Here is a 25,860-nt window from a genome sequence, read left to right on the forward strand (position 1 = left end):
GCTCGAACTCACGAACCGTGAGATCATGACCTGAGCTGAAGGTGGATGCTCAACCGACTGAGCCAGCCAGGTGCCCCGTAGGGGATACATAGTTCTACAGTCAAGAAGGGCTCAGGATGTAGAAGGAGGAATGACCCCACCTTCAAACAGTAACAACTCTGACGACCTACAAGCCAGAAGGCAGAACGTTTCCCCAAACAGAGGCCCGTGAATGGCATTTGGTCAATATACCAGTGTTAGATTCTAACAAGAAAGTCTGGTTAGTCTCCTTTCATCAGGAGAAAGGCAATTTATCTCCACAGCACTGACAACAGAAGATGAAAGTCAATAAAGACTTATTCCAGTCACTGCTTTATCGCTGAAAATACTCTTTGATCCAGTGCTGGCAACGGTGGGACTAGAAATGGCGGTGCTTCCTATGAGAGGTGGCAGTAAGGGTCCTTCACATACAGGTGAAACATGAACCTGGAAATTTAACCCCGAAACAAGGCAGAGCATGCAGATTGCCACCCTGACTTTAATGAAAAGAAAAAGAAGGAAAAGTCCATTTCTCTCGTTCCAAAATGACTTACTTAAATCCCAAACACATCCTAAACTCAAATATTTATCACACCCACGAGGTCCAGGTGAGAGGGGCCGCTTGTGATGCAAAAACAGCTTGTGCGACCCTGAAATATCCTTTCAGACTCTTCTAAAAATGAAAAAGAAGAAAGGAACAAAGGCCCTTCCCCGGCACGCCCCGGCTCCACGCTTGTTTTATAGGCAGCGCGATCATAGCTGGCCGACCCTGCATCGTGCCGACAGAAGGTAATAAAAATGTAATCTACGCTGTGTTTACTCTAGTCAAGCTACATTTCTTTTTTATGTCTTATGGACACGTACTGATGTGGGAATTTCGTCGATCTGTGAAAGGAGCGTGGAGGCATGAAGGCTGGCGTTATTTTTATTAATATCACAGTGCACCACAAAATTGGAGAGCAACCTCGAGTCTGCATCTGAAAGCCACATGTGCAGCCACAGCCGTAATAACAGGCATCTAGGCTGCCTTAACCTCCGGTTATTGTTTTCTGTCCATGTGTCCGAAGCCATTCTCAACTTCATTAATGGTGGATCATAAGATTACCTGTCACAGTCGCTCAACACTCCACAGATGAGTTCAAAGAGTCAAAATCTGCAATATTATCTACTTTCAAAGGAACTGTAGCAGTAAAAGCCAGATGAAGCTGTTAACCTCTACGGAGGTCTTAAGGATAAAACCAATTTCATTTTCCTCAGGCCGTCCACACCAGTCTTTCTCTACACTTGTATGTTTTAACGTTATATTGTTATGTAATCCTATCACACACCGAGGTCTCATCTCATCAATAAAACTGTCAAGTTATTGGAAGCAGGGAACTTGGTTTACTTTGTTGGTGTCCCTCAAAATACCCAGCTTAGCACCAGCACATCCTGAGCTCAGAAGTTAACGGCTTTATTAAATCAAAGGTTGGCATGCTGGTCTTTTTTTTTTTTTTTTTTTTGCAAATAACGTGTTACTGGAACACAGTTGTTATCTATTTGTTTACCTATTGTCTGTGGCTGTTTTCACAGCTGTAACTGCCAAGTTGAGTATGTATAACAGAGACCATATGGCCTGCAAAACCTCAAATATTGACTCTCTAGTCTTTGTGGAAAAATTTTTGCCAAAACTTTTATTAAACTATCTACTTACTCTTCTTTGGAAATAGCTGGAGAATAGAGCATATATATATATATGGTGGGCATTTTTTACTGTTCTGAGTAGATGAGCTTTTTGCTTTTTTTTTTTTTAAATGCCAGTTTGCTGAGCAAATCAATTCCTGTCAATCTCAGGATCTCTCCCTCTGATAGCTTGGAGGAAAAAGCCATTTTTTATTCTGGTTATTTCTCAATACCAAAGATGTGGCTTCTCATGTGTCAATCTAATAGATTTTACTGCCACTGATGTTTTAATGGTTTTAATTGTCGTTAATAGTGCTTGGCAGTTTTAGAAAAATATCACAGTTCCATTAGTATTCGAGAATGTGCTAATGAGGACTAATATTTGCTTGTTGCCATCAGAAGAACACGTACAGTGTGACTAAGAACAATGGTTCAAGTCTGGACAAACACCGAATGCCTGGGTGTTAGGAGAGGATATGACAAATCGGCGGCAAAGGAGGCACATTCCATTCAAAGGGTGCACGATGAGTTATCTGTGGTTTGCAAATTGTGAGCCACTGCGGCGGCTTTAGAACTTGGGGTGGTGATCTGGCCTGATTTGAGGTCCTCATTATTTTTTTTTTTTGAAGTTAGTTTGTTTGTTTAGAGAGAACATGCGTGTGTGAGCAGGGAAGGGGCAGAGAGAGAGAGGGAGAGAGAATCCCATTTATTTATTTAGGGAGAACATGCGTGTGTGAGCAGGGAAGGGGCAGAGAAAGAGGGAGACAGAATCCCAAACGGGCTCTGCGCTGTCAGTGCAGAGCCTGAAGCGGGGCTCAAACTCATGAACTGTGAGATCATGACCTGAGCTAAAACCAAGAGTCAGATGCTCAGCAGAGGGAGCCACCAAGGCACCCTTGTCCTTGTTATTTTTATACACTCTGGCAGTGTATTAGTCTATTCTATGGTATCTTGGCCATTTTGATGTGAGGACAAAAATGTTTTTCCTTTCTGGATCCTGCATGAGGCCAGATCCAGCCTTTGCACAGACCCTAAGGCCATAACCACGATCCCGAAGAGCATCCTAGATGCCAAGTCATCTGTGTGGCAAGGCTGTGCGGCATCACAACAGATGGCTGTTCTCTAGCATATGCTGGGATTCTGTGAAACGAAGATGAAACACACAGAGGAGGAGGGGGTGGGGCAGGGGTTCGCTGGCCTGTTCTCTGCCTCCCCAGCAGCACTGGCGTCAGAGTAGAAAAACTGAGACCTCTAACTAAGACTACAGTCAGGGCAGCAACAGCGACTTCTACCCCAACTTGTACATACGGAGAGCAGGGATGCGGGTCTAACGGATTCAATTTTCACAAACGTCAACAGAGAATCGGAGGCTTCTGACCGGCAACGCAGCAACGTGCCCTCAGAGTTCGTGCAAAGTGTGACTGTTTGCACCAGTCTGGTTGTATCTTTTCGTCAGCTGTGGGCTCACCGTTAGTCTAGATCAGGGGCTCTCAACTGGGGCTGACTTTGCCCGTCCCTGCTTCAGGGTGCAATCTGGCAAAGTCTGGAGACAGTTTCAGTTCACACAGTTGGGGTGCCGTTACTGGCAGCCAGCGGGTAGAGGGTGGGGATACTGCTAAACGCCCTCCATGCACAGGAGAGCATCCGCAAGAATGAATTATCTAGCCCCAAATGTCAACAGTGTCAAGGTTGAGAGACTTGGGTTTATTTATTGTCTGTGCCACAACTCACTGCAAGAAAAGAGGAAAAGATGGGTCATTTGTCATTCTCTTTGGCCAGACCCTTTTGTGCAATCAGCTGACTAAATACGGGCATGATGCTCTGTGTGACATCAAATGCCATTAAGGAGTCATTCTGTTTGCCTTTTGAGATGCAATCTGATGGGAAGAACACTAGAAAAAAAATTATTCTCTCATTTGAAACAGAAACTAATCAATAGATATTTATATAGTACTTTCACTGTCGTTAGCAAACATTGCACTGGGCAGAATGAATGTGAACCTTCTGTGTTGTTCTAAACCCAAATGGGCAGACACAAAATAATGTCAGAAACAACTCAGGTCTCACCAGAAGTTTTTTCAAACAGGAAAGGATTTTTTCTTTAAAGGACTCAAATCCACAAGTTTATGAAAAAAATGAAAGCTCTTAGCCTCATCTCTCTCTCTACCTGTGGTTTAGAGTCTTATCTTCTATGAACAAAATAATAATAATAAAAAAAAATCAGTATTCCTTAAAATTGCAATGCTCAGAAGTGGTTTTTATGACAAAGATTTAACCTGATCATAATCCGCTTTGAAGAGGAAAATTATTGTACGTGTAATGTAGGCCATCACACACCTTCTCCTTGTGTGCAATGTTACATCAGTTTAACGGAGAAGCTTTTCCTATCTCCTTTCATATTTCTTATTTGGCTAGAAGCAACTCAAACTGAGAAACCCATCAAACAAACCACTCTGGGGAAAAGAGAGATCCTCCAGTAAAGCCCAGACTGGTGGAGAAGCCAAGTGCAAGCCCGTCTTGCTAAATCCTATGGGCTTGCTCACCTTCTTTTTGGGCTCTTTTCCTCCGACTACATCCTGCCATCTGCATTTGACCTCCAGATGACCGTGAATCCTTTAAATCAGATGTGTAACTTTGCTATAAATAAGGAAGCATAGCTGCGCAGGCTATGAATAACTGGAAATTATATGCTTTCTCTAGTCTGTTTGTACCAGCACTGCAGATCACTTCACTCGCTGTGATGAATAGTCTCTGCAGGTAGACGAGAAAATATAGCCGCCAAAATCACTTCCCCTCCTAGAAAGGAAAGGTGTCATGATCCCAAATACACTGCAAGTAGTCGGAGAAAATTACTGGGAAAGAGAAGATTGCGAGAGATCTTCAACGTCTGTTTGGAAAATCTGAGGACGCAGGTACTTCATGAAAATAAATTTATCAAGTCATGTTCATTTCTGTTAATTACTAAAAATGGAAAAATACAATTGTATGCTAACATGCTATGAAATGAAATATTTTTTATAAAAGGGGGGAAGATATTTCATTTGTTGATGCATGCTTTATTTACTGCATTTAGAAAAAATGTTTTTAATATTCTTCTTCTTTCTGTTATTTTCTGTATTCTTAAAATGCATTTTGAACTCCAAATACTAATTTTTCCAACGTAAAAAACAGAGCCCAATACTTGACCGTATGGAGTATAAGTGCAGAGCCACAATATCATTTAGGTTTCAAAGCTGGTCCTGCCACGTTTGATGGCTCTCACAGCTTCATTTTCTCGTATGTATAAAGGAAATGAGGAAAATGCCCACAAAGTGTTCCTGAGAAAAATAAATGATCCATGAAAACACCGGGTAAATGGCAACCTGCCACAAAGATCAATATATTATCAATCCTACAGTGTAATATCCAGTTTTCTCCAGTCCTGTGTGTCTACTCACTTGTAATACTTTCAATGTTGTTAGAAAAAATGCTTTGTCACAATCACAGAAATACGTGGACTATACTAGTGAAACTCCCACATCTTTCAAAAGTTATATATAAAGTGAATGAATGTGAATCTCATGGTGGCCATTAAAAAAAACCTTAATGGTCTATGATGAAATTGTAAGTTACATAATTCTCCAACTGTTATTTATCCCTTTTTTTAAAGGTAATTGGTTTCATCAATTTGGAGACCAGGTTTTTTAAGGATAATATAAATATATGCTCATTTTCATTATATATGAACACGAGCTGAAATCGTGTCTCTTTTTCTAGCAACTATAGGCATCAATAATGTGTGTGTGTGTGCACATGTATCATCCTTAACCTAAAGAAGGATAAATTTATTTATTGATATAATCCACATTTTAACATAAGTACTTGTGGGGGCTCCTGGGTGGCTCAGTCAGTTTAGCATCTGACTTCAGCTTAGGTCATGATCTCACGGCTCATGAGATCGAGCCCCATGTCAGGCTCTGTGCTGATAGCTCGGAACCTGCAGCCTGCTTCAGATTCTGTGTCTCCCTCTCTCTGTCCCTCCCCTCCTCACGCTCTGTCTCTCTCTCAAAAATAAACATTAAAAAAATAATAATAAATACCTGTGTGTTAACATTTTAAAACCAAGGTAGTCAGATACACCAAGTGAAATCAATCACAAAACACAGACATTCTAAGGTTGGATGATGATTTCTTTGAAGAATCTTTGCACAACCTAATGATAAAACCTGAGGTCGGGCACTTTTGCCCTAGTAAGGTACATTCAGGGAGAAGAAGAAGAGGTGGTTAGGGAATCTAAAGGTAGTCTTTCACTTCCTAAGGCTTAACATCTGCCTTGCGACACATAAGTGAAGCCCGTGCATATGCACTGGTCCGTGGAGTCAGCACCACACATGTATATGATGTATTTTTCTGGGAAACGAGTCACTTATATTCATGGCCTCTTGCAAAGCTATGGCATCTTGACAGCTTTAGGAAATAGAATAGTGATGCCAAATAAAACACAGTAACGTTATACGTACGGTATGTAGCAGAATGACATGAAGCTGAAAAAAAATTTTTCATCAGAAATAGAAATTGAGTCAATCCTCGTAGCCTGGCATCTGAAGTTGTCTGACAAAACTGGACACAGTTACAAGCAAAGCAATGGAAATACACATTTTATGGAAAGACAGGTGTTCAAGAAACACAGAAAGAATCATGCAAAGAAAGTGATGATGCTGGAGTTATACAGCCATGCACTGTACTATCTCCTCCTTCCCCCCACCCCCCTCCAGTGAACGACAACATACGTTTAACAGCATCTTGGGGAAGAGGTTCCTGGGTAGTCTTGAGTAAGCTTTGGGACACTATGGAGAAAATAAGAGAACATAACTAAAAACAAAAAATAGAAACATGGGAATGGTGGCTGAAACTTACATGATTCCACTGACCAAAGGGAAAAACAAAAACAAAAACATTGGATTAAAAACTAAAACGAAACTGCACAAACACCTTCAGGCTTGGCCCCAGCTCAGGACCAAAGTAAACATAAATATATTTGCCCAATAATATCTCAGCGTGCTGGGTATTTTGTCTCCAATACCACTTGTAAGTAACATCCTGAGGATTTCCTGCTCCCATTGTCCCTCCTTAGTGTCAACCATCACCAAGGTCCCAAGGATCCACGTCTTTCACCCATTCGTAGGGCAGCCTCCAGCTCTCATCTCGGGCCACGTGTTGAGGCTTCACTGTCCCCTTAGATCTGTCCACCCTTCTGACTGACCTTAAGCCTCTCACATTTGTTTTCTTGATAAACTATTCTATAGCCTCCTTACCCTGGAACTAAATACGGACGGCTTGGCTTATCCATTACACCTGCGTTGGGAATCTCTGCCTTTTGCAAATCTTTCCGCAAAAGGTGTACCATCCAGGGCACCTCCAGAGGCTCCAAATGACCTGTGTTGCCCACTGTTCGCTCCCAGCCTGGGTCAAATCAGACTGATCAAATGGAGACTGCGAGCGTATAGGCCGCTGTCATGTTTTGGTGGGGGGATCATTTCCAACTCGAGGCAAATTCCTCACTGCCGATAATTTTCAAAAACCCTTTCTTATTACATGCACGCACACACACACAATTTTATATTCCAAAAAATAAATCCACCTCAGGGAAATAGAGGAAAACAGTTTGGAAATGTGCCAGGAAATCTCCCTCAGCAGCTAAGCCAGTTAGAATCTCTGTAACAAAAGTCCTTTGTTCAAGAGGCTGCAGGCAACAGAATCCCCCATTGTGTTCCCGGTTACCTGACCTAATTAATTTCTTTGTTTGAAACTGAAGAAAGGAGTCCTTGCCGCAAGAAGCCACAATCATCCAATGGTGGCCAGGAAAGAGGCCCTTGGGGTTACCAATTCCTACACCTGTTCTCACACATGACAGAAATGGAGTCATCCCTCAAATAGGAGACCAGTGGGAACTTTTCCATTAGATTCCACTTAGATGCTCGGCTTCACAATAGAAGGTCTTAATGGCGCAGGTCCTTTTGTTGTTTAGCTTAAGCCTAGGATCGCAGTGGAGACCAATGTATACTATCCCTAGGAATTCCAGGCAGGAAGTTGGAGCTACCACCTGCCTAAGCACAAGGGAGAAAAGGCAGGAGTCTCTTAAAGAAATGCACAATTAATGAATTTAATCTTTAATTTATCAAGTTGAGCAAATCTCCCTTGAGTACTACAAATGTCCTACTCACGAACAATAGTAAATAAATAAAATGGGGACTTTAACTTGGGAGGCTGTTCACAGGAACAGAAGTCCCATACATCTGGCTCACTCCCCCTTGAATATCACCTCTGTGGACAGAGTTTCATCTCGTAGTTAAGTCATTATCACTCCGCGTCTCTCTCCCCCAGCGTTATGAAAAACTGAAAGTTCAAGAGAAAAGGCTTTGAAAATTATATTCCCTGAGTCTTTTGTCCTTCCAGGTTTCTAATGTTAAGTGAAGAGTTTTCTTCTATTTCCAAGAGAAGGCATGAAACATTGATACTGCAAGCGTCCGTGTGTGAGCTCAGAGGCCCCTGGGGCCCTTTCTGTCTTCTGGCATTCGACGTGCGTATGCTCCATTCAAGCACATTCTCTGCGGCCGCAATAAAAGTCACACGTTACAAAACAGCTTAAAGGTGCTCATCACAGCAGTGCGCCTTTTGCCAGTGCAAACAAAGCCGCACCCGCCAGGCTTCCGGCGGGAAACCTTACTTGCACATGTACTGCACATGCATAGACCTGAACACGCATGTGCACAGACAAACACACAAGTATCCGTTTGCACAGACAGTCGAGAAGACAACATAGCGACTCCGGCGTGGCTTCAAGAGGGGCACTCGAGAGAAGTCCCTAGAGACCGCAAGACGGATGCACCACAGCTGGGAAGGGAACACACCCGCGGCCATGCTTTATTAGAGAAAGACGGAGATGGGTGCTCGGGATCGAACATACGGGAGGAGACGCCGGGCAATTAGAGAAGTGGACAGAAACGTGGTTAGTGGCAGCGACAGACCCACTCCCAAGAACCAGGAAAACCAATCTGTTACGAAGAGCAGAGTCAGTGGCGAGAAAAGACGAGAGGTGGCCAGGCTCGGGGAAGGTCCACTTACTGACGCTGCCGCACACGGCCATGCAGTACTCCTCTGTGTCAAAGTTGTTTCGGTTCCCGCCACATCCGCCGTAAAAGAACGGGGCGCACTTGCCTTCGGTCACATCAAAGTACCAGCGGGAGATCATTGCGCGGCATGGCCCCGTCTCGGCTTGTTCAGAGCACACCTCTAATCAGAGGAGACGTGGGGAACCACATTTAGCATGAAAAGGCACCTGCTCGCTGTTCGCGTGCATGTTTACTTTTCTTACACCTTACTCCTCCCCCCCCACCCCCCAGGGGGGGGTCACCGGGGCTGGGATTATTGGGCGGACTCTGCCAAACATTTACCGAGGACTTTAATCGCCAGCCAGGAGGTTAGAATTCCCTCTGAAACAAAGCAGTGCATTCTCATCTGGTTTAATGAGTGGCTCAGTAGGAATGAAAGGATTCCTGCTAGAACGTGAGCACATCTTGTAGCTGCTTTTAGATTGATAGCAAATGCCCCAAAGGGTCTGCACGCGGAAGCATTTCTTCCCGGTAAGAAACAAATTTCTCAAGGAACCTCCAGTCAGCTTTAAAGGTAAAAGGGTTGTGTCTGTTTACGATGCAAAGAACGTTATCTTCTCACGAACATCTGTTTTCCTTCACAAAGAACAGCCTTGACTCAAAGTGTAAAATAATTATGAAGTATAAAATAAATATTAAATTTCATTAAAAAATTATAAAGTATAAAATAAATATACTTCGAATGTGATCCAGTTTCCAGAGAACCAGCCTGTCCACTGACCATATTTGAAAACATATGTCAACATCTGTAAATGGGACTGACAGCCAGTTATATTAACTCTAGTGAAATATAATTTTTGATTTTTCATTAACCCGTCCCTTGGACAATAATGCCCCAAACAACAAAACAAAGTCAATCAATTCTGATTTGTTAACACACACCACGTATGCTCTTACATGAAAATATATCTTACCTGTCAGCATGCTTGGCCACCCTCCCCAAGATCAATTTCATGATCCTTGATTGATCCAAGCGCAATAACTTATCTGATTCCATTTGTAAAGTTATCGTGAGTAGAATAGGAACTTTACCTCCCACGTAGATTCCATTTTTTTAAAGGGAAAACAATTCTCCCTCTGAGTTTATGTCTTGCCCTAGCTAGGCTTCTAGAGAGCCTGCTGATGCCTTAGCACACACAGATGCCTTATTAATTTTACTGTCATACCAAGGAAAAGCATCCTTCTCAAAGATAAAAGTCATGCAGAGTTCAGAGCTTCCAAAGTAGGAATATTTAACAGACTGACTAATCATTCACTCAAAGATAAAGATCGACAATGTCTATGTAAAAGAGAACTACTATTTAACTTGCTTATACACACCACTTAAAGCTCTTTCCTATTGAGACAAAGAGGTGAGAGCAAAACCAGAAGTGACCACCATCATGATGACGTCAACAGAGTAGGGAAGGACGGTCAGCACTGAGCTCAGAAGGTGGAGGTCAAACACTGTGCAGGAGAAACGCCAGTGTAACAGATATCTAAGGTGCTTCTGGCTCTCTTTAGGTGGTTTTCGGATGGAAATATCTGGCTCTGGGAGCATCAAGCTCCATGGCACCGTCACTAAGGTCTTCCCATTCAACTGCTGCTTTAAAAGTCCATCCTTGTCAAGCCATGATGTGTTTTCAATTTGATTTCTGCACAGAGCTCTCCTGTCTGATGAAAATCTGCCAATCCATTCACACAAGTTTCCCACCCCCTTGGCAGTCTGATTTATCCCCCACAAATTAAAGAACTGGTATTCATACTTCTAAAGGGTCAAACAGTTTTGGGAGGGGAGAGTCTGATCACCTCTGAGCTACTGACAAAGCAGCTTCTGGGCTACAGAGCTAAAAGCCACATGCCCCAGAAGTGGGGTCCCTGGCAAACCACAGCCATTAAGCTGTCTCCACTCACGGACCTTAGTTTCTCTCCCTGTCAGTCGTAAGAAATACCTACAGGCTCTCTCTTCTGCATTCCCCTCACCAATCTGTACATGTTCATGTGACATGCTCTTTCTTTCTTGTTTCTAAGACATGACAGTATTCATCATTAACCTCTTCCTCAGGCTGTACTAATTCCAACAAGACTCCCAGACAACGGTGTCCTCTGAGCCTCCGCTGTGGTTGAAGCTGGCACTCGAATGCCTCTCCCCCATGGCATGACCCCAGGAGCATAGGCAACAAAACTCATCACGGCTCTGTAACTCATAGCAGTCCTCCCCTTTTAGACCTCTTAAGAGTACCAAAATGTGTCTTCTTGTACTTGTCTGCCACAGACATCCCCCCCCCCCCACCCCCGCCACATCACAGCTATGCAGGGGCAGGAGACCTGTTTTTACGGAATCTCCTATGTTCTAAATGCAAATGATAAGTTTATAATAGCTACTCTTCAGCTTCATTTGTCGTTGCAATTCTAAACATCGCTCTAGGGTGCAACTTTGTGAGCCTAAGTTATTAGAACACATCTCATATTCTGTTGAAGAATAAGGTGGCCACATCTGTGTTGAACTCTTCTAAGAAAAATTTTAGAAAGTCAACGTACTAGAAAAACAATTATTTTTTAAGAGTGTGTTTTTTGCAACAATAGATACACGTACTTTCTTTTTTTTTCTTTTTAATGCTTATTTTTGAGAGAGAGACAGAGACAGAGTGCAAGCAGGGGAGGGGCAGAGGGAGAGGGGAACACACAATCCAAAGCAGGATCCAGGCTCTGTGCTGTTAGCATAGAGCCCATCGTGGGGCTCAAATTCACAAACTGTGAGATCATGACTTGAGCTAAAGTCGGATGCTTAACTGACTGGGCCACCCAGGCGCCCCGGTATATGTACTTTTAATTAAAAGGAGATTTTATAATGTGCCTGCAATTAGCAAGTAGTTATCAGAAAACCTGCCCAACAGAAAATAATTCTGATCAGGGCAATAAATGACCGGGTATTTATTATATAGTAATCATATTTTATTAAATAGAGACATATAGGTACTGATAAGCAAGGCTGAACGAACGTCTTATTAGAAATCTCACTTAAGCCCCAGATACGGGTTGGACCAGATAAGCAAATGATGGGAACAGCTGTGCTCGGTAATGAACTCACGGACTCAGTATGAAATGACGGGTGTCACGGAAGTCTCTACAAGGTATCTGTGGTTGACTGGCCCTTTACCAAATTGTGTCGATTCTCTGAGGCTACCCAATACATCTGTCACTCCATTTACACCTGACCCAGTTCTCACATCTCTCCATGAGGAGAGAGTATTTTTATAAAATGCCACCTCAAGGCGGTCCATTTGTAAGTATTTAGACCCATCAGTCTTCTCGTGGTGACATGCTGGCAAGCATTCACAAGAGGGCACCACTGGGACTTTTCCTGAGTCCTTTGTTTTCACTTTGTTATGGGAATAAACCTGTTTTTCACTAAGCTGGGTAGAAGTGCAACACAGTATTACAAGAAGCTCCAAACTCTGAATAAGATAAGATGCCGTGTCCTCTGCTGGAAACAAGGCAAAGCGATTATTCTCACTGACAGGAATGGCAGGGTATGCTGGGAAACTGGTTATCTCCAGTGGGGGGTGGGGGAGTGCGATTTATAATGTTCAATGATGTCCATGGTGTAAACAGTCCCGCCATGGGTATTTCAAGCTACCAGTGGCTGTGGCTCACCAGATTCATGTACCCTTGAATTATCTTTTATAGGCTAGCAGTCGTCCACACCACACCAATGAGACGAAAGAAGGGCACAAGTGATACTAGTCACAGGTACACGTAGGAAGATAGTAAGACTCTTCTAATTTGCTTGGTCTTTGAAAGCTGAATTTTTACAAAGCTGCTCAGCGGGAAGACACATCAGGGTTCTTTCACACTTTGTATGAAAGAGAAAGGTAAGGATGGTTTTCCCTTTCCGTTTCCTATTCCCTGTCTCAATCTCCTACAACTGCAAAGGATGGGGGGCATGAATTGCTACTAGAAACTATCCCTTGAAGTGCCGTCCATGATCCGCTGGGCCAGCATACCTGGGACTCGGGATCCACTCCAGAACGCTGTCTCCGAATCCACGTGACCCAAATGGGCGTTAATGTTTGAGAAAGCAGCGTGATCAACCCTACACCTCTTATGAGCCGTTGAAATGTCAAAGCCAGATATGTAAGACCCAATCACTTTCCAAAATGACCAAGAGGCGAAGGATCAGTAAAAGGCAGCATAGGTTTTGGCTTACAAAAAGAAGTCCACATATATTTGGGAGAAGAGGAATAGGACATATTTTAGTAGAGCTGTAAAACTCAAATATGCTGTATCTCAAAAACTTAAATATGTTAGAGATGCATATTTCCTTGACAGAGTTTCAATACGTGTGCCTTAAACCCAATACTGAGATAATAACTACTATACTTACATTTAAGTCTATGAGAACTTACACTTCCCCGAAATCTGAATTCAAGTGATGTTCTTGGAACATGCCAGAACACCAGAAATATCACAGCTATTATTTTTATTTAGACAAATAAAGACACAACGAAGGAGACTTGAAATTTACTTTCTTTGTAGCACCTCTCCTTAAAGAAAGGGTTATTATGCAGGGGTTGTTCTTCCTACAAGAAGGATGCTCCAGGAAAAGCGAGGCAGAAGTTGGAGGATGGTCCTGCTGTTTCAGGCTCTTTTCTGGAGGAGACTGAGCGTGTCCACCTTGCCATTTTAGCTGGTCTCTTGTCACAGAGCCCAGCAGGAAGGCTGGGCAGCCTCCAGCTGAGAACACGTGTCTCTGATTGCTACCCACCCATTTGCGATTTTAAAACAGTGCACCAGGGGAGAGCAAACTGCTTTTGGAAGAAATAAAACAAAGTGAGGAAGGCAGTTTTTCTCCATCTCTCACTGCCTATATGGCAAATGTGCATACGTAGTATTTAAAAAATATTTTGTGACTTGTCTCTAAGCTATGGAACTACATTACATCTCAAATATCTGTTTTTTACCTTATAAATGAATATTTACCCTCTTTGTTTTAGCATAGGTTTTGTTCGCTTATTCTTCACTGGCTACCTACGGATGTGCAAAGTGCCGAGCGAAGGGTTACGGCTGGCATTAAGATGAGACACGACATTGCAGGGGAGTTTTTCTCTGCTCAGATAGATTTAACGCTGGGCATCACTGTAGATCTCAGTAGCACAGCCCAGTGGTCTGCAACCAGAGAGGATCTGTCCCCAACCATCCCCTCCCACGACACATCCAGCAATGCCTAGAGACAGTTGGAGCTGTCACAGCTGGGGGGTGTTACTGGTACCAGGTGGGAGGGATGGTGCTACTGAACATCATAAAATGAGTAGAAGAGTACCAACAAAGAACCATCGGGCCCCAAACACTGTTAATGCTGCGGCTGAGAAGCCCTGCCTCAGTCCAACCAACTACCAGAAGGTTTCACACGGCATTTTAGTAATTGTGCCCAATCCTGAGACTAGGGGCGGGGGGGGGGGGGTGGGGATAATAAGCAACAGTCACTGACACCTCACAAATCTGGCCTAACAACTGGCATTGAATTTCAGGACAGGGGCACCTGGGTGGCTCAGTCGGGTAAGCATCTGACTCTTGACATCGGCTCAGGTCATGATCTCGAGGTTCATGAGTTCGAGCCCCATGTGGGGCTCTGCACTGACAGTGTGGAACCTGCTTGGGATTCTGTCTCTCCCTCTCTCTCTGCCCCTTCCCTGCTTGTGCGCACGCTCTCTCTCTCAAAATAAATAAATAAATTTAAAATACAATTCCGGGGCACCTGGGTGGCTCGGTTGGTTAAGCGTCGGACTTCGGCTCAGGTCATGATCTTGCGGTTTGTGGGTTCGGGCCCTGCGTTGGTCCCTGTGCTGACAGCTTGGAGCCTGGAGCCTGCTTCGGGTCTGTGTCTCCCTCTCTCTCTGCCCCTTCCCTGTTCACGCTCTGTGTCTCTCTCAAAAATAAATAAATATTTTTAAAAACCCCAAAAACTTAAAAAAAAAAAAATTCCAGAACGGATTTAGTCATGAGACTGCCCAGCAAGGGCTTTCTATGCTTCTAGCATGAAACATTAGGAATTTGAGCTTGCATGCAAGAACACAAAATTTCTGTCCCTAGTCTGTGATACTTTCATATTCTGTCTCAGAAATTATATCCAACAAGAACATAAATAAATTCAAGAAAAAGAGAGATAACCCTGTCCTCACAGTTAAATACCTGAACAGTCTTACCATTATAAACTAAACACAGTGCAGCTTTACCAGTCTTCTGTTCAAAACTCCTTTTTCCACTTCAAGAGTCTCTTAATTCTCATATTTTTATTTATTTTTTTTAACATTTACTGACTTATTTTTTTTAGTCATCTTTACGCCCAATGTGGGGCTCGAAATCACCATCCGAGATCAAGAGTCACATGCTTTTCAGAGCAAGCCAGCCAGGTGTCCCGGGAGTGTCTTACTTTTTAAAATTTGGGCTTTTTTTTTTGCCGTCTGGAAGGCTGAAGGGTTTTCCTGAATATCAGCCTCACCTCACCTTGATTTCTCACACTTTTAACAAAATCCTAACAGGTCAGACGTTGGAGGGGGGGCTGGAAACCAGCAATGAAGTGTCAGAAGGGCAAAATGGTTCATGGTTGAAAGAGGTGTAACCCACCCTGCTTACAAAGTCCAGAAAGCATCTGTCTACAAGGGAACTACAGATTTCCATGAAAACCCCCAATTCTGGGATCTGCCGGTGGAATCTGAGACCCTCCTCAGGGAGGTGTATGGACCGCTAAAAGGCAGTGCCTCTGGAGACGACATGGTGTTTAAATGAAGTTTCCTCTCATTTGCTGGATTTCTTTTATTAGGGTTGATTTTTAAAAAAGTGTTTATTTTGAGAGCGAGCGAGCGAGCAGGGACTGAAGGAGAGGGACAGAATGAATCCCAAGCAGGCTCTCCTGCTCAGTGTGGAGGCTGACATGGGACTCAAACTCACCAACTGTGAGATCATGACCTGAGCCAAAGAATCGGACGCTTAACCGACTGAGCCACCCAGGTGCCCCTTGATTTTTTTAATTGCAAACTTCACGTTGTGGAGATATATGCAATTGTTGTATCTGAGGCATTTGTGTATTTTTTGAACAGTAACTGATTTGGGGAAAAACATGAGAAAGATCAGGTTTCTGGACTTTAACTGAACTAGAATGAAAATATTTATTTTTAATAGAGTTAAACATAATTGCATTAAAATACCTTTGGCTTATTATGTCCATTATTCTAACATTGAATCTTTTTTTTTTTTAAAGTTCATTTGTTTACTTTTGAGAGAGAGAAAGAGAGGGAGAGAGAGAGAAAGAGATGGAGGGAGGGAGGGCACGCATGAGCAGGGGAGCGGTAGAGAGAGAATCTCAGGCAGACTCCATGCTGATAAGTACAGAGTCTGATGCAGGGCTTGAACTCACAAATCGTGAGATTATGACCTGAGCTGAAATCAAGAGTCAGATGCTTAACTGACCGAGCCGCCCAGGCGCCCCTCTGACATGGCGTCTTTATACACACAGGGTAGAAATGGGAGATGGAAAGTACTGGCCATGAGCATTACTAGTCATGTGAAATACCAAGCAAAATGAAGTTCAAAAACATTTCCTATGTGAATATACTAAGACCACTGAATTCTGTACTTTACGATTATGCAAATCATATCTCAATCAATTTGTTATTAAAAAATAGAAAGTTATGTCTGTACACACACACAATTTTTTATATGACTGTGTTCCTCACTGTCACATTTTAACCAAACTACCTGACTGGGCTCTCTGAATCAGGACTATCAAGCAATATGGAAAGAAGGTGTCAAAGCCATGCTTCCCTCTGCCTCTATCAAAGGATATATCAAATACCTCAAAATCAATGGCTGCCATGCCATGGGCACAAAATAACAGGCTGCCACCTGTCACATCTATGGCCCAGGGCCAACACGTGTTCTCTTGACATCGTTAGGAAGGATGCTACGTTCTGGTCCGGAAACAGGGGTGGATCTTGCTTGCCCTTAGTCATTAACACTGAAGTAAAGGCTTCCAGGAAAGGGAGGAGCCGTTATCCCTTTGCCTTGTTCCCAAATACAAACTGGAGCTTTATTTTCAGTTTTGGGCAGCACACTGCCACAAGGCTTCCGACAAGAGTATGTGAGCACATTTTCATGTGTGCCAGTTCGGTTCAGTTTTCCCCCAAATTCTGTGAAAAGTTAAATGTGAGTGATAAGCAGGAATCCTATTCGTGACCTACAGGACTGTGACACCCATTACGGGCAGGTAACGATGGAGATGTGAGAATTAGGCTGAGGCTTGTTTCCTCTCTCCATGAGATGAGTGCAAGCCACTCTGATTTATGATAGTTCTTGAATTCCTTCTACTTGGTGCTCCACAAGCTGGCAAATCTCTATTCTTCTTTCAAAGTCACTCCAATGCCAACTTCTCATCAACACCTTGGCCATAACTGCTGTCCGCGCTGAGCACTTCCCTTCCCCTGTGCTGCCGAAGTTCCCTAACCAGCCAGGTGGGACACACTCGTGTCCCTCCCCAGGAGGGCGTGAGCAGGCGTGGCTGGAAAGCAACCTGAGCGAGCTACTATATTCATGTCCCCGTGCCCTCAGGAACCAGCACAATGCCCCGTACCTACGAGGGGTTGATGCTGGTACAACATACAGCAGTAAATCACATGGCGCTACTCCCAGGTTAACGGCTACGAGAGGGAGAAGAAAAATTGTATAATTCTGTGGCGTTCGGTCACCTAGCCCAAGGCAAGCAACACGAGATCAAACTTTTTAACCTCGTCAGTCTGCGATGCTTAAAGAGCTACCTGTATCTGTGTCTCGGTCCATTTAATAGATGAACTTCCAAGAGGTTCAAAATGCCCGCAAGAAGCGAAACACTATCTTGAAATGCAGTAGCATTTAATAGTATCTGGGTTTAATCATCACCTAGACATAAACTTTAACTGCAGGTATTTTAATATACAATGTATATTCCTAAAAACTATTTTAAACAAGGGAACCTGGGTGGCTCAGTCAGTTAAGCGGCCAACACTCGATCTCGGCTCAGGTCATGATCTCACGGTTTGTGGGTTCAAGCCCCACATTAGGCTCAGTGCTGACAGCACGGAGGCTGCTTGGGATCCTCTTTCCTCTCTCTCCCTCTCTCTCTCTTTGCCCCTCCTCCACGCTTGCTCTCTCTCTCACTCTCTCGAAATAAATAAACAAAACAAAAAAATCTTAAAATTTTAACCAAGAAACTGAGTTTAAGTTGCTCGTTATTCTTAACATATGTCTATGAATACTACCTCCATTATACCGACAGATGTGGATGTATCACATTTATGTTTTTTATTATTAAAAAACCAGTCTGTTGGTTTACCTTGGTCATTCCTAATTAGTAGTAAACATTAGTTCTCTGAAAAATCAGAATAATGCTTATAATCAAGACAGGTATAGCACTTTGGGTTAATTGAACCCTTACTGTCTACCAGAACTGTGCTAAATGTTGCTCATAGATTGTATTTCATTGAATCTTCCTAAAACAATTAAAATGACATACAGAAGCAGCGTGACTTACAGATTCCCTGACTGATACAAATCTACATGGTTAGGTGGCAGAACTGGGATTTGATTCTGGGCAGCCTGTGCTGTTTTAATTTTTTTTAATAAGTTTTATTTATTTTGAGACAGAGAGAGAGACAGAGACAGAGAGAGTGCGTGCACGCAAGCGTGAACAGGTGAGGGGCAGAGAAAGAGGGAGAGAGAGAGAATCCCAAACAGGTTCCCCACTGTCAGCGTGGAGCCCGACGCAGGGCTCGAACTCATGAACCGTGAGATCGTGACCTGAGCTGAAACCAAGAGATGCATAACCGACTGAGCCTCCCCCCCCCCCCCCGCAGGTGCCCGAAGGCAGCCTGTGTTTCTAAAAGAAACCGAATACTTACAATGTGCCAGGCATTATAGTAAATGCTCAACACGGGTTGTCCAAAGTAATCTGTTCAACACACATGGAACGTCCTATCAGTGTCTATACCATACCCATGAAAATAGACTCACATGTAACTTAATCAGCCCAGGGCCATGAAATCATTAAAAATTCTCTATTAAACACCATAGCAGTCTGCCACTAAACTTAATCAAACTATCTTAATGAAAGTAGTATTTGAAATAAAAAAAAAACTCCCTCATACTTTTCTAATGACCAGTTTCTTCGGTTTTCTGTAAGGACCCAGATAGTAAACACTTCCAGTTTAGAAGGCAATATGGCGTTTTCTTGCAAATACTCACCTCTGCCTCCATAGCACGAAAGCAGCTACAGACAGTATATGAACAAAGGGGATTGGCTGTGCCCTAAGAAAACCTTTGTATTAGGAAATAGGTAACTGGCCATATGGCCCCATGGTCATAGTTTGCTGACCCCTGATGATTATTATTATTATTATTACTTATCACAGTGTTTTTTGTTATTTTTAAAATATTTTTATGTTTATTTATTTAGAGAGAGAAAGAGAGAACAAGTGGGGGAGGGGCAGAGAGAGACAGAGAATCACAAGCAGGCTGGGAACTGTCAGCACAGAACCTGACTCGGGACCTGATCTCACCGAGCTCACGACCTGAGCCCAGATCAGGAGTTCAATGCCTAACCAACTGAGCCACCCGGGTGCCCCGATTATTATTATTAGTATTTAAATAATAATTCTAAAATTTAGGAAGCATTCCATGTGAAATATTATAGGATGAATATAGGACTACAGAAAAGGGATCCACATCTACCAGGGAGTACAGGTTAAACTGAAATAGTTTGTAAACAAGAGGAAAAGGAAAAAGAAAATATTGACATTAATGTAGTAGAAATACCCTGGTCCACTTGGATCTAAGCGTTGCCTTCATGCCTCTCACCTTTGTGACCATGGGCAATTAAAAAAAATTTTTTTTCTAGGCCTTAGTTGTCTTAGTTGTAAATGGAGAAATGAGATTTCTACCACACAGCACTGTCACAAGGATTAAAAGATAGAAACAATTGCTTAAAAAAAAATTTTTTTTTAATGTTTATTTATTTTTGAGAGAGAAAGAGAGAGAGAGGGGAAGGGCCAAAGAGAGAGGGAGACACAGAATCTGAAGCAGGCTCCAGGCTCCAAGCTGTCAGCACAGAGCCCGATGCGGGGCTTGAACTCACGAACTGTGAGATCATGACCTGAGCCGAAGTCGGACACTTAACTGACTGAGCCACCCAGGTGCCCTGAAACAATTGCTTTTTTAAAGTTTATTTATTTATTTTGAGAGAGAGAGAGTGTGTTGAGGGAAGCTGCAGAGAGAGGGGGAGGGAGGGAGGGAGAGAAGGAGAGAGAGAGAGAGAGAAAGAGAGAGAGAGAGAGAGAGAGAGAGAGAGAGAGAGAGAGAGAATCCCAAGCAGGCTCCACGCTCTGTCAGGGCAGAGCCTGACGTGGGGCTCATGGGATCATGACCTGAGCTGAAATCTACAGTCAGACACTTAACCAACTGAGCCACGCAGGTGCCCCTATAATACCAATGTCCAACCAGTTTAGAATCCATGAGTGAGTCAGAAATCGCCCTGACGTCTTGGGTTCATGAAGTGTTATTCCTTCTCAAATCAAAGAAAATTAGGAGCAAGAGTCTAAATATACTGTGGTTTCACTCAAATTGGTATTGGCTTATTCCACTGGATCAATATCCAAGTTTTCCTTAGGTACTTAAACCAATAAATCCTAAAGCCAGGATGGATATGGTGGTGTGTTCACTTTTTCCTCTGGAATTGCTAACAGAGTTAGAACTGACATCTTCCACTTCAGCGTCATTGATTCTAATACAAAATAGCTGAAAATTTGATGACCATGTCGAAGCGTCTTAGACTTTCCTTCCCCCTACTTCTTTCTTTCAAATTTAAACAGGTTACAGAGGGATTGAGTTTTTGTTACGAAGCACGTTAAGGAATCGTATTAGTAGCCGTATGTTGGTAATGAAGAAACAGTTTTCTTATTAAGTATAGGTGTGAATCACATTTTCTCTCAGGCACTGAAACATTACCAGGGACAACTATATTGTGAGCCTCTTTTCAATATCTCTTCCTTGCAAGTCACTTGTGGTTTTTATTTTCAGCACAGGAGCTGGGCTACTTTTAAGCAGAGTTGTACAAAGTCAGCCATCACGTATGGCATTACCGTTGTTCTTCCTCAGGGAAGAACCATAACTCACCTACACCAGTGACCAGGAGGGAATGAGCTTTCTGCAGCTGGCCCCTTTAACATTAACCGTTTAACCTTCTACTTCTTTGTTGGAGTTAGCTGGGAATTCAGCAAACTCTCTGACATGGACCCAATACACCAAAAAAAGTCTCTTGCTTGGAGATTTAAAACCAATCATTTAATCGCCTTTGTCTTCCTACAGAAAATATTGCAACATACGTCCCCCTCTGGTTTGATCTTAGCTAAGAACGCTACATCGAGAGAAAAACTCAGGCAAAAGATCTGGACTTGTTCAGAACATAACAAGACCCCATTATCTCAAGAGACTTCTCTCTCTTATTCAGAACATAATAAGACCGTATTATCTCAAGGGAATTCTGTTGGTTTGGAATATCGGCAAAAGTTTACGTGGTATTTTCTCATTACACTGCATTCATTGTGTTACTCTCTGTTCCCCTATCTCCTCATGGCAGCAACATCACAACAAAATCCCTTCACTGGTTCTACCAGAAAACTTCTCCGCACGTGGCAGAAGTGATCCTCGTCAGCCCATGCTCATGCTTGCCGGCCTGGCACTGAAGGTCTCCACATTTTAGCCCCAACCGAATTCCCCGTAACTCTCTTATCTAAGACATCTGCTCTAGTTTAAATCAGACTACCCTTGTCTCCCAGACTTGCCATGTACCCTCCCGGGGCAAATCTGTTTTGCTATCCCCATGGACTCTAAGGTACACTAAAATAAAATCCGTTGGTAGCGCTGCCATGAGCCTTTCCACTTCCATCTCCTTCCATAGATCCTTCTCTGATCAATCTCTTACTCTTTGAAGTAGGTTCTGGGCTCCTGCTTTTTAACACAGATGACTCTCTGTGTTTCTTTGATGTAAATTTCCTACGAGATTTTAACATCCATGACGGCGGGCTATCCCGTGTGTTCTCATCCTATGATTCACCAAGCCCAGCAGAATGGCTTGTACCCAAAAGGCACCCCCCAAAAACCAATGTTGAGTAGACGGACATTATTATGTAAATAGCTACCCTGGTGGAGACCCCGAAAAAGTCAGAGTCACTGCAGAATACTAACTGCAGTAATTTGTAGTCTTCTTAGGTTTCAAGAAAGAAGCTCCGAAAAAATCCCTCTTTTCCTTTCTAGGAAAAAAGAAGCTAACGAGTTCATTTAGTCAGATCTGCCACAGGTGATCCTAAGAGGTACACGAAGAACATTCCAGGAAAGGATGTCTGGAGTTTTGAGAAAGCAGCGGCTCAAATAAAACCTGCATTTACTTAAATATAGATCTACTCACAGAAGCCCTTATGTGCTAAATGCAATAAGAAGTTATCATTAAGCAGAGAATGATAAAGTTAAGCAATCTATTTTTTGCTACATTTTTTAAAGAATATGTGACTCTTTCAATGAATGTTCAGTTAAGTCTGAGTGTTTTATTTAAATAAAATTTTTTTTAATGTTTACTTATTTTTGAGAGAGACAGAGTGTGAGGGAAGAGGCAGACAGAGAGGGAGATACAGAATCCCGAAGCAGGCTCCAGGCTCTGAGCTGTCAGAACAGAGCCCGACGCGGGGCTTCAACTCGTGAACCCTGAGATCATAAACTGAGCTGAAGTCAGCGCTTAACTGACTAAGCCGCCCAGGCACCCCAGAATAATGTCGGTCTTTCTTAAAAGCTACAAGGTAAAGAAACCCAGAGCCTCAAAAACACTATTTTAAGTGAAAGAAGCCAGACACAAAAGAGCATGTATGATCCCACTTACACTAAATGTCTAGAAAAAGCATATCTGTAGAGACGTAAAGTACATTGGTTGTTGCTGGGGGCTGGCGGTGACAGCAAGGATGAACTGAATGGGTGTGAGGGATCTTATCGGGATGATGACAATGTTCTAAGACTGGATTATGAGGGTGGTTGCTTAATTTGGTAAATTTATTAAAGCCACTGACTTATACACTTATATACTTAAAATGAGTGAATTTTATATGTAAATTATATGTAAATTAAAGATAATTTGCAGTGAAGGAAAGAAGACATTACAGTGGTCATTAGGAATCTACTTAAGGCAGAGAAACTAACCCATTTTAAGCTCCAATTTAACAACGGCGCTGAACTCATTATACCTTAATAAAAAGTGAGAGGAAAACTTACAATATTGTAGCATTTGTGGCGGACTTTAAAAGTATTTGAATACATTAAAACTCCATCCATCCATAGTCACTGGATCTCATTCTAGGACCATCTTTCACTATTTGCAAAACAAAGGCATCCCCTTTAAGAAACACAACCTTACAATTCACTAGTTGCTATCATGACATTTGGTTGTTCAGGGTAAACTCAACCCTTGCTTTCGTTTCAGGGAGACAAAAAAGGAAGTCTGTTAGTTCATTCGCGTCCCAACATTCTTAATAGGAGCATTAATTAAGTACCAAAAAAGAAAGTCTTAAGATATTAACACATCTATCTCTCAAAGAAGGCCCTGTGCCACCTCCCCCAGTAAAACAGTGTAAAGACAACACAAAAATCATCCCCGTTACATTTCACAGCCACAAGTAATGCGATAACCCACCAAATGTTGTCGTTCAATGGCATTTACTTCCAACTACTCCCTCGCCTAAGATTTATCTAGAAGTTTCTACAAAGCAGGCACCCTGCATGATAAGTAAAAGCCAGTCCTTGCCCTCGAGATGCTCAGAGTTCAAGTGGTGAAAGAGACAACAGGTAATAAGACTGTACTAAATACCCACTGCCAGGGACGTACCAACCAGGTCACCTAACTCAGCCTCAGCCGAGTGAGATCGCACCCGGTCGGCTGGAGTTTTGCAGAACAAGCTGGCATGTGCCAAGCGGAACAGTGCGTATCATTGGGACTTCACATCATTTGAAATGAATTGTTGGACTGCTGGTTAAGCCAAAGAGAGCTTCACAAGCGTTAAGACCCGTTATCGTGCATCTTATTTTTGGTGGGGGACGGCGGTGGTGCTAGGCTGGGTAGCGGGCACGAGGCTTTCCTTTTCCCTGACGGAGGAAATCCCAACAAACAGCGCATTACCTCGCACCACCTCTTCCACAGACTCCGTGGTGGTGGTGGTGGTCGTGGCGATGCTGGTGGTTCGCTCGGTGGCCTCTTCATAGGGTTCTTCCGCCTCTTCCTCCACCTCATCACCATCTTCGTCATCCTCGTCATCCTCGGCCTCTTCGTCCTCGACGTCAGCCCCCTCTTCTTCCTCTGCTACTTCTACTACTTTGTCCTCACTGCAGCAGGAAATGGAAACAACGGTGACAGTCAGGTGACAGTCATTTAAACAAATTTCAGAAAGGGGAGGGGGGAAGCGACAACAAAGGACGGTAGTGATTTTGGAGGGAATGAGGCCCTCGAGGCAAACAACACACACAAGGCTGGAAGCCAGCAGGTGTATGTGGGAATCCTAGCTCACTAGGTCCACGGCGTTCTGCCCCTTGGGCACAGCTCTTCTTAGTTTACACGGTTGCAAGAATGCTATACCATGAGTCCGACTAAATGCTTTTCTGGAAAAGGCAAAATTACGGAGTGGTTCCTGGTGGGGGTGGCGGTCGGGGTGAAGAAGGGAGGGATGAGCAGGCAGAGCACAGGGGATTTTTTAGAGCAGGCTCTGTAAGACACTGTTGCAGTGAACACAGGACACATGCATTTGTCAAAACCAACACAACTGTACGACACAAGAAGCGAACTCTAACATAAACTATGTACTTTATCACTAATGTATCAATATTGGGTCAGAGGTACTATACTAATAAAGACGTTAACAACAGAGGAAGTGTGGGGGTTGGGGGAGAGAGGGGAGGGGGGCGGTCTTTCTACTCGCTGCTCAAATTTTCTGTAAACCTAAAAGTGCTCTAAAAAAAAAAAACAAAGCGTGTTTAAACAGGAGAGAGGAAGGGGAATATCCAAGCTGAATCTGCTGTGTAGGATGATTTCTCATAATGTATGCGAACATACCACACAGCATCTGCATGGCAGACACTCAGTAAAGGCGGAAATCAGTTGAAATACTGCTATTCAACTGGATATAGATGAGGAAGAAGAAACTGGTGTAAATAAATCTGTGATACCCAGCGGTCAGCGAGACCTACTGAAACTATACAGTTGTCTTCCCTACTCTTGCTCCCTGTGGCATGCTGTAGAATATCAAGTATTTCAGGGGTTGTCAAATGTCAGCGACTATCAGAATTACTTGGAAGGCTTCTTGAAACACAGACCACCAGAAACCACCCACCAAGGTTTCTTGGTGGGTTTAGGACGGGGCCTGAGAATCTGTATTTCTAACAACTTCCTGGGCGATACTGATGCTGGTATATTCAGGGTACGGTATTCTGAGAACCACTGAAATATGCAATGCTGAGAATAATGGTTAACAGATAGCCAGTAAATCACAGTATAATTGGGAAGGGGAGCAGAAATAATACATAAGGCATTAAGTATGCATATCCTGATGCACAGTGTTGAATAATAAATCAGCACATTTGGAGGGCAGAAGGGTAGTCTCGAACAAAATCAGAAAGCCCGAGCCAGACATCCTTGTAGAAATCAAGTACCTGAAGTGCAGGCATGGTCAAGAGCATCTGAAAGGTGATAAACGAAGACAGGAACCTAAGCGTTAAACAAGTAAAAGTATATATCACATACCATCTGGCTAGATAGCAGAAACACACATTTCATCCTAGCTCAGATCACAAAAACAGTACAGGAGGAAGATCTACATGTGCTGGGCGTTTCAAGCTACCAGAGCAACTGCCACAGGTCTTATGTGACCAGACCACAAGAATAGGATTGAGCGTTGCCATGCTGACAATTTCTGTCCATGGAAAAAAAAGAGAC

At 43.2% G+C, this 25,860-nt stretch overlaps 1 protein-coding gene across 6 annotated transcripts in view; it reads right to left on the bottom strand.

Annotated features, from left to right (window-relative positions):
• APP (amyloid beta precursor protein) overlaps nucleotides 1-25,860 on the bottom strand; it is a 276,131-nt gene that overhangs the window by 95,459 nt on the left and 154,812 nt on the right. For 2 of the 6 annotated variants that reach the window (XM_047876429.1, XM_047876428.1), the window contains exons 6-8: nucleotides 24,055-24,257; nucleotides 8,785-8,952; nucleotides 6,450-6,506 (exon numbers count right to left, since the gene is read on the bottom strand). In XM_047876429.1, the coding sequence (XP_047732385.1) occupies nucleotides 6,450-6,506; nucleotides 8,785-8,952; nucleotides 24,055-24,257 (428 nt within the window). The remainder of the gene's footprint in view (nucleotides 1-6,449; nucleotides 6,507-8,784; nucleotides 8,953-24,054; nucleotides 24,258-25,860) is intronic. The other 4 variants (XM_047876431.1, XM_047876430.1, XM_047876433.1 and 1 more) reach the window with 2 other exon arrangements.

Source organism: Prionailurus viverrinus, chromosome C2 (assembly GCF_022837055.1).
Source record: "Prionailurus viverrinus isolate Anna chromosome C2, UM_Priviv_1.0, whole genome shotgun sequence".
Classification (NCBI taxonomy): Eukaryota; Metazoa; Chordata; class Mammalia; order Carnivora; family Felidae; genus Prionailurus; species Prionailurus viverrinus.